This window comes from Bidens hawaiensis, unplaced genomic scaffold (genome assembly GCF_021521415.1).
Source record: "Bidens hawaiensis isolate Kalapana, Puna unplaced genomic scaffold, B.hawaiensis_p1.1 tig00006555_1, whole genome shotgun sequence".
NCBI lineage: Eukaryota > Viridiplantae > Streptophyta > Magnoliopsida > Asterales > Asteraceae > Bidens > Bidens hawaiensis.
Window position 1 is genome coordinate 1,131,328 of NW_027491442.1, and position 8,517 is coordinate 1,139,844.

Sequence of the window (8,517 nt, forward strand, 5' to 3'; positions counted from 1 at the left end):
ACTTAGTTAGGCTCTAGCTTAATTTTGAAGTTAAACAAGCTTAAGATCGAGCCAACTAGCCGAGCCATGACTCGAGCCGAGCCAGAGTTGATTTTGGCTCGGTTACAAAAATGATCCAAACCAAGCTTTGACTCGTTTAAGGTAGCACACGAGCTCGAGCCGAACTTAAGCTTGTTTAAGGTTTTTCTCCAAACATATATAAAACTAATTAAAAACATATATCAGTTAATTAACAAATAATAAACACCCAGAGCCCGGACGACTCAAACTCGAGTCCTCATAACTTAAAACGAGCCGAGCTCGGTGCCATAAAAGAAACAATTAAATTCTTCAAGGACCTGTACTGAAAAAACAACTTAATACTTTTCAAAACCAAGCACTCCATTCCACTGCAACCAAACAACCGCAAAATGACATCACCGGTGACGCGAGATCCAGCAACCACCACATCACCGGCAACAATAACCTACCGTAACAATCCACCATCACCACTACCACTAGTAGTCACTCTCAACTGCATCGAAGACACATCCATCGAACACCAATACCTATCCGGCCTCGCGCGTGTCGAGCACGCGCCACTACACCTTCTCGCAGAATCAAAACTCGAGTCCGCCACCGCCGTTATCCTCCACTCGCTCGCGTTCCTCCCACGCGCCGCCCAACGCCGCCTCCGGCCGTGGCAGATCATACTCTGCCTCGGATCGTCTGACCGTACTGCGGATTCAGCTATTGCCGTTGAGCTAGGGCTTGGTAGGGTTGTACACGTGGACGTGTCACGAGATGAGGAGGTGGCTGATACGGTTATGGCGTTGTTTCTAGGGTTGTTAAGGCGGACGCATTTGTTGTCGCGGCACGCGCTTTCGGCTTCGGGATGGCTCGGCTCGGTCCAGCCGCTGTGCCGTGGGATGAGGAGGTGTAGAGGACTTGTGTTAGGGATTATTGGACAGTCGGGTTCGGCTAAGGCGTTGGCGACTCGGAGTTTGGCGTTTAGGATTAGTGTGCTGTATTATGATGTTCATGAGGTATAATTATTTAATAGATACAGTTAATGTAAACATTGATAAGTTGAATATGCTGTGAAGTTTATTATGATGTTCATGAGGTATATATAATTATTTTATTATAATTGCATTACAGTTATTGTTAATGTAAACATTGATTGATTAGTTGCATATGCTGTGAAGTTTTAAATGCCACTAAAATCTAGCTTACTTATATGAAATATGGTATGTTTCTTTATTCGAGAACAGATAACTCAATAGTACATATATGCAGTATAATGCAATATATATATACTACATATAAGCAGTAGTATATACCACATATATGCAGTATATTCTACTACATACCACGCATATGCACTAGTACTGCATATAAGCAGTATATATTACTGCATATATGCAGCTTATACTACCACTTATATACATTCATGTGGTATAATTAGTTTATAATTACAGTTATTGGTCATGGAAACATTGTTAAGTTGAATATAATTTGAAGTTTGATTCGTATAGATGTTCATTTGGTTTTGTAGTTGTGGAAATGTCAGTGGCACTTACTGTTGGTTAAGATGTGAAGTTAAGTAACTAAAATCTAGTTTACTAATATGAAATGTGGTATGTTACTTTATTCGTTAGAGAACAGAGAACTATATATGCAGTATAATGCCATATATATATATATATATATATATATATATAAGCAGTAGTATATACCACATATATGCAGCATATACTACTACATACTACGTATATGCAGTATATAGTACTGCATATATGCAGTAGTATACACTACATAGATGTAGTATACACTATATGTATGCAGTATATGGTACTGCATATAGGCAGTATATATTACTGCATATATGCAGCATAGACTACCACTTATATACGTTCATGTGGTATAATTGGTTTATAATTACAGTTATTGGTCGTGGAAACATTGATAAGTTGAATATGATGTGAAGTTTGATTCGAATAGATATTCATTTAGTTGTGTAGTTGCGGAAATTCCAGTGGCACTTACTGTTGGTTAAGATGCGAAATTAAGTAACTAAAATTAGTTTACTTATATGAAACGTGGTATGTTACTTTATTTTAGTGTGCAAGCTGGGTAGCTTTGGCTGTTTCTGTAGATTGGTTAGTGTGATTTGTTAGTAATTGCTTTAGTAATTTGAGAAATGCAGACTAACATTTGACAAACCAAACATGTGTCATCGAATATCAAAGTCCACTTTCTTAAGGCTTATACTGTCTCTGTGTTTGGTATGTTTGATAGATGTATTTAGCTGGATTCAGTGTTCCAAAAGAATAAAACTAGGACTATGCAGAATCACCTTTGTTTAATAATAGTTCGACTATATTAGGGATAATTGAGCATGGTCTCAGGACATTAAAAGGCATCTTTTGTTACTGGTTAGTTTTGTATTTTTATATGTTGAAGGGTGGCCAATCATGGGATGTTAGTGTGTTATTTGAGAATGTGCTATAACTAATTAATTATCAACATTGTGTTGCTATATCCTCATATTCCTACAAATATAACAATATAGGAACCTCAGTTTTATGACACTTATAAAACTAAAACTAATATTACCATTCGATTGCTTAGAGATCCGATTAAAAGGTCGAGCTCAGCTTAGCCTCTTCTTGAAATACGTGCGTAAGGCCCTAGGTTGTCTGAAATATGAAAAGTAAGGGTGAATTGTTTGTTAAAATTAGACTGCAATATAAAACAGAGAAGTTTCAATTAAGGTAATGATCATAGCATGCCCTTGCTAACAAAGTGCGTCAAGATTCTGTGCAATGTAATTAAGTAGGAAAATAATCTGATATGAGAGAGAAAATATACCATCTATGAAGTTAATCTAAGCCTAGCCATTAATCTTAATCTTGGTTTTAACTTCGTCAATGGTATAGTTTGCCTCTCATATTGTATTATTTTTGGACTGAATTACATTGCACAGTATCTCTATGCGGTTTGTAACTACACTAGTTAGTTAGGATTATTGCATTCTTCAAGGATATAGTCATGGGCTATTGAGCCCATATCAGAATAATGAGTCAACTGGTGTTGCTAGAACTGGACTCAAGAACAAACAGATCCATGGAGCATGTGGTGCAGATTTATTTTCAAATACGGTGCACCCATGAAACATAATACATTCACTGATCTTTACAAAAGATGGGGCAATTTTAAAGTTCTCGAATAGAAAAGAGGGGCCTTCTATGCTTTTAGTCTAACAAATTACTTTTCACTCGTTTCATATATCACTAATTTATTGTATTCTCAATTGTAACTTTGATACTTATATTTGTATCTACCAGGAAAAAGGAAAAAGAATAAGCAGGTTTCCTCCTGCTGCAAGGAGGATGGACACTCTCAACGATTTACTTGCTGCAAGTGATCTCATTTCACTCCATTGTGCCCTAACGAACGACACAATTCAAATCCTAAATGCTGAATGCTTGCAGCATGTCAAGCCAGGTAAGTTGTATGCTGATTTATCATTATGTTTTATACAATGTGAAATAGGATATAGGATGCCTCTTTTTTGCACTTAACAGTTTTTGCTTATATATACAGGGGCGTTTTTGGTAAACACCGGTAGCAGCCAGCTGTTAGATGATTGTGCAGTAAAACAGCTTTTGATTGATGGCACACTTGCAGGATGTGCTCTGGATGGTGCTGAAGGACCTCAATGGATGGAAGCATGGGTAAGATGAGTAACCATAGGGTATGAGAAGTTATAGAATATGCAAGTAAACATGTTTTCTGACATGTGATTGACCAATTTTGTTAACTGAGATATACAGTTGTGTAATAATTTTTGTTTGATGCTAATTTTCCAAACACAAACTTATTTCAGGTACGTGAGATGCCGAATGTTTTAATACTTCCACAAAGTGCAGATTACAGTGAAGAAGTATGGATGGAGATTCGGGAAAAAGCCGCCACTATATTACAAACATTCTTCTTGGATGATGTCATCCCAACCGATGCCGTTTCTGACGTCTATGAAGAGGAAAGTGAAACACTCAAGGAAGATGAACAAAGTATTAAACAAGACAATATTCATACGTCTCACAAAAGCCCCATGATAAAAGATATTAGTCAACCCCAAGAATCAACATTATCACAAACCACCTCACCTCAGTCTGAAGTTAAACGTAGTAGATCAAGTAAAAAAGCTAAAAAAAGACACGCCCGCCAAAAGTTGACGCATAAAGAAAAAGAGGGTACTTCAAATAAAGAAGATGATACTGCCATGAGTGGTACAGACCAATTGCTAAGTTCTAGTTCACATTTTGCTTCACCTGATGATTCAAGAAGTAAAAGAACTGTTGAATCATTACATGACTCGTCAGTTAAATATCTGAAATCGAGCACAGGTGTTGGGAAAAGGTCTATTGAGATGCTGAAAGATGGCTGTGTTATTTGTTTGCAAGCACGGGATCAATCTGGATTTCATGTTTCTAGACAGAGAGCTCAAGGTGGCGGATGGTTTTTGGATATGATGCCAAATGTCACGAAAAGAGATCCAGCAGCACAGTTTCTTATTGTTTTCAGAACCAAGGTTTGTGGAGTTCAGTTTATTGAAATATACCATTCTAAAATAACATCGGTTCAAGTTCAAAACAATAGAAGACAGGATCAATTCTGGTTTTGATTTTTGAACCTGGACCCGATTGAACCGATTTTTGAAAAATCGTTGAACCAATAACCGAACCAGTTTGAAAAAGCCTGTCGTAAGTTTTTTCTATTTCAGCTGAATTTAGCTCTATTGTGATATCTGCAGGACACAACTGGTTTAAGATCTTTCACTGCTGGTGGGAAGTTGTTGCAGGTGTGTTTTCTCTTTTAATTTATAGAATAATATTAATATAATTCTACATAATAGAGTGCAAGTTGCATTGTCCATGGGCTTTATTAACATGTATGGTCCATCAAGTGAACATGAAACATATAGGAGCTTTTTTAAATCATATGATAAAATTCTGAACATTATATTATTATTATTATTATTATTATTATTATTATTATTATTATTATTATGCTATGCTATTGGTTGGGGGAAGTAGCGTGATTAAGATGTTTGATCTCGGATTAATTTAAATGTGGCATGATGAAATTATAGTACTGACATAATGGAGGTTGCTTATTATTTAAAGAGGTTATTTTGATTTTTTATCTATACAGATAAATAGAAGAATGGAATTTGTATTTGCTAGCCATAGTTTTGACGTGTGGGAAAGTTGGACGTTTGAAGGCTCGTTGGAGGAATGTAGACTGGTTAACTGTAGAAATCCTTCTGTAAGTACTTTTCCCTCTACATTTCTACTATACGATTCGTATTTGAATAAAACAGTTTTGGAAATTTATGCATTAAAGTTACGCTATGGGCAATCCTTTTTACCGCTGACCTAGTCAACCGACTTGATTCATATCATCTTTGTGCTCAGTGTTTTTCCATTTATTTTTAACCACACTTTTAACCGTTGCGAACTGCAGGCTGTTTTAGATGTACGCGTGGAGATTCTAGCAACCGTAGGAGATGAGGACGGGGTCACTCGGTGGCTTGATTAATCCCATTAACCTACACGACTCCATTCACACATTCTTTGTCTTGAGGTTTGTAGTATTGCTTGTCAGTTATTTAATTGCTCTCGGGTATTCTTTGCCTTGAGGTTCTTGCCTATTTGTTTATTATTAATATTTTTTAAATTAGTCCAAATGTTTAGTATCTTTAGTATCGTGTATTGAATTTTTATTTTTAGTTTTGAGTGCGCGTGTGTATTGTGAGTCGTGTGGCTTGATCCAATCCAAGTTGGCTTTGCGGGTTTCTTTTGTGCATTGTTTAGTTTCTGGTACCACGTATAATTCTTTCATATATTGATAGAGCATTACACTTCATGTTTGTAAAAACCAACTCAGAGTCACTAGTAGTAACATTTTACCCACCCAACTCGATTAAGATGCTAGTGAGAAGTACTATATCTCAAAAGCAATTGACTCATTTGATAACTTCATTATGACACAAGTGATATGATTGTAATAATCTGGCATGTTATTAAAATTTCGTATGTTGTAATGTAGATGTGCATGTGTGGCCTTATCAGTTATCATTTCTTTATAAGAAGCGGTGTGGGTTGAATTAGACTCAAAAGGGTCAAATCTACACAAACCTAAGTCGAGACGTTAAACCAAACCAAATAAGTGGCAGTCAATGATATGGTAGAACTTGGAAACAAACGCGACTGTCAACGATGTGGTAGAACTTGGAAACAGATGATATGTATGAATTGCTATGTTACACTTTAATAAGTAGAAGATGCTATCGGGGTTATTTTCTTAATGTTGTAATGTTGAGGGTTAATAATTTAATATCGTAAGATATTACTCACCAACCAATGTTGGTTACTCTCGTGTGTGCCTAAAACCAACCAACAAAACGAGGAAGGCGTAGAGAATTGAATACATTTTACTCTAAAGATGTCATGTGTAATGTTAGATCATGAGTGTACCGGTCGATGATCTTTATTACCTCTCATGTCATGGGTTTGATATTAGAATTATTGAGATAAAAATATAACTATATATTCCATGGCAAATTAACTAATAATATATATTATGTTAAAAATTAAATATGTAGCACATAACAAGCAAACCAAGCTCGTACTTGAAAATTTGCCCATGAGCCAAACTCGAGATTTGGATATAGAGCTTAGAATAAACTGAGTTTGATTTGTCTTCAAAATAAACATACTTTATTCAGTTATTTAATAACGTATACTATTTTTCTAGTAAGCTTACACAACAAATTTGACTTTAGATACGTGTAAAACTATATCCGATATTAAACTTTGTATTTTTACTATAAACCTTTTCTCAAATAAATTAAAAACACATAATATGTTATGCATTTATTGAATTAATAGATTTTGAATAGTTTTGTATATTACTATATCAGATGTGATCTTAAAACACCAATTAAATAACTAAATTAAGTATTGAATTGCAACATTTGATTCTAATCTAATTTAAATTAAGTTTTTCATGCTAACATATAGAAGTGGTGTTATCTTAAGTCTTAACCCTTTTTATCAAGAAAATCAAAATCATATGCAACAGCTGATTAAAAGGCTAAAACTCTTTAGCTAAAGTCTGATCTTTGGTAACGCAAAATCGCAAATCCGTGTCAAGAAAATCATCAATGAACAAACATACTAGACAATCTTTTCATGTACTTCATCATCATCATCATCATCATCATCGTACTCAGTATATCCCACCAATAGCAAAGCTATAGTAGGGTCTGAGGAGGGTAAGATGTAGACAGCCTTACCTCTACCCCATAAGGATAGAGAGGCTGCTTCCGGTGAGACCCCCGGCTCGATAGTAGTTTTGCATCAAGCCTTGGACATAAGGCACATAGCACTCAATCATCGGGACACCGGCTGATCGGTGCATGTACCCTTGTCTTTCGGCTATCAACGCCACTACATGATGCCTGAATAACCGTCCGTCACTTTTAACGTTATTTTCACGAGATTAGTAAAATAACGTCAAAATTAGTGCAATTTCACTTTTGCCCACCCGAGGGTTCACACATATATACATCATATGGGCGCACCGCAAGCAGGGCTATATTTCATGTACTTCAGTTATCAAAAGAAACAAAGTATGTCGGTGCGAAAAGAATTATTTACCTTGAAAGAAAGCTCAATAAACTTCAGTTTCCCGCAACTTGTACGTCCTGCATAGGGAGACTGGTGTGTGTTCCTGCTCCATTTCCCGCTCCATCACCATCATCACTGCCATCGCCATCATCACTGCCATCGCCATCATCTTTTCTTCCCGGTTTCATTCTTTTACAAGCTTCATCTGAATCAGTATCTGAACCACTGAAAACATCATCAGTAATTTCTTCTATGACTTGTCCTTTACCTTTGGCAACAGCATCAGCCTTTGACGGTTCAGAGTCCGAGTCATCAAACCTCATACCAAGCAAATGCAGTTCTGATCTTAGAGCAATTGTCCTCTTTAGACCACCCTGGGCTCTCTTTCTTACCTTGCCAGCAACAGGCTCTTTAATTGCAACACCTTGGGTCATTTGATAAGTGAAATAATCCATAGCATCCTCGCAAACCCTTGGCACTGCACTTCTTCTCTTGCTACTGTCGTTTGAATCGCTTGTGTCATCAAGATCACTGTCACCGATCACTTCTTTCTCTTTGCCTTTAGTATTTGATTCCAACTCCTTATCTTTATTTGGTTCTGACATTCTTTTAACACTTGATCCAAATAAACATTCATTTAAGGCCATTTAGATTGAATTTCGAACAACAAAAGGGCACAATGATCCAAATAAACAGTAAGTATGAGAGCCAATACAGGTAAATCACTAACTGTTGTAGTTAGGTTTGTACGCACTACTTCAATGAATACAAGCAAGCCTTCCATATAGGAAGCTAAATTAAACAAACTCGCTAACTAAATGTACGATCTTAAAAG

At 36.3% G+C, this 8,517-nt stretch overlaps 1 protein-coding gene across 1 annotated transcript; it reads left to right on the forward strand.

Moving 5' to 3' along the window:
- Nucleotides 1-410: 410 nt before the first annotated feature.
- Nucleotides 411-5,691, forward strand: LOC143632937 (C-terminal binding protein AN-like). Its single transcript, XM_077101344.1, has 7 exons — nucleotides 411-1,025; nucleotides 3,330-3,489; nucleotides 3,589-3,719; nucleotides 3,872-4,579; nucleotides 4,802-4,849; nucleotides 5,203-5,316; nucleotides 5,515-5,691. Exons 1-7 carry the CDS (start codon nucleotides 411-413, stop codon nucleotides 5,587-5,589), a joined length of 1,851 nt encoding a protein of 616 aa, XP_076957459.1. The 3' UTR covers nucleotides 5,590-5,691.
- The last annotated feature ends 2,826 nt before the right edge of the window (nucleotides 5,692-8,517 follow it).

What these genes read in the sequence shown, in the direction of transcription:
- LOC143632937 (XM_077101344.1), top strand. Translation starts at nt 411, where the DNA reads ATGACATCACCGGTGACGCGAGATCCAGCAACCACCACATCACCGGCA. An exon ending in TTATTGTTTTCAGAACCAAG is followed by an intron (nt 4,580 to 4,801) that starts GTTTGTGGAGTT and finishes TGATATCTGCAG; the next exon opens with GACACAACTGGTTTAAGATC. An exon ending in CTGGTGGGAAGTTGTTGCAG is followed by an intron (nt 4,850 to 5,202) that starts GTGTGTTTTCTC and finishes TTATCTATACAG; the next exon opens with ATAAATAGAAGAATGGAATT.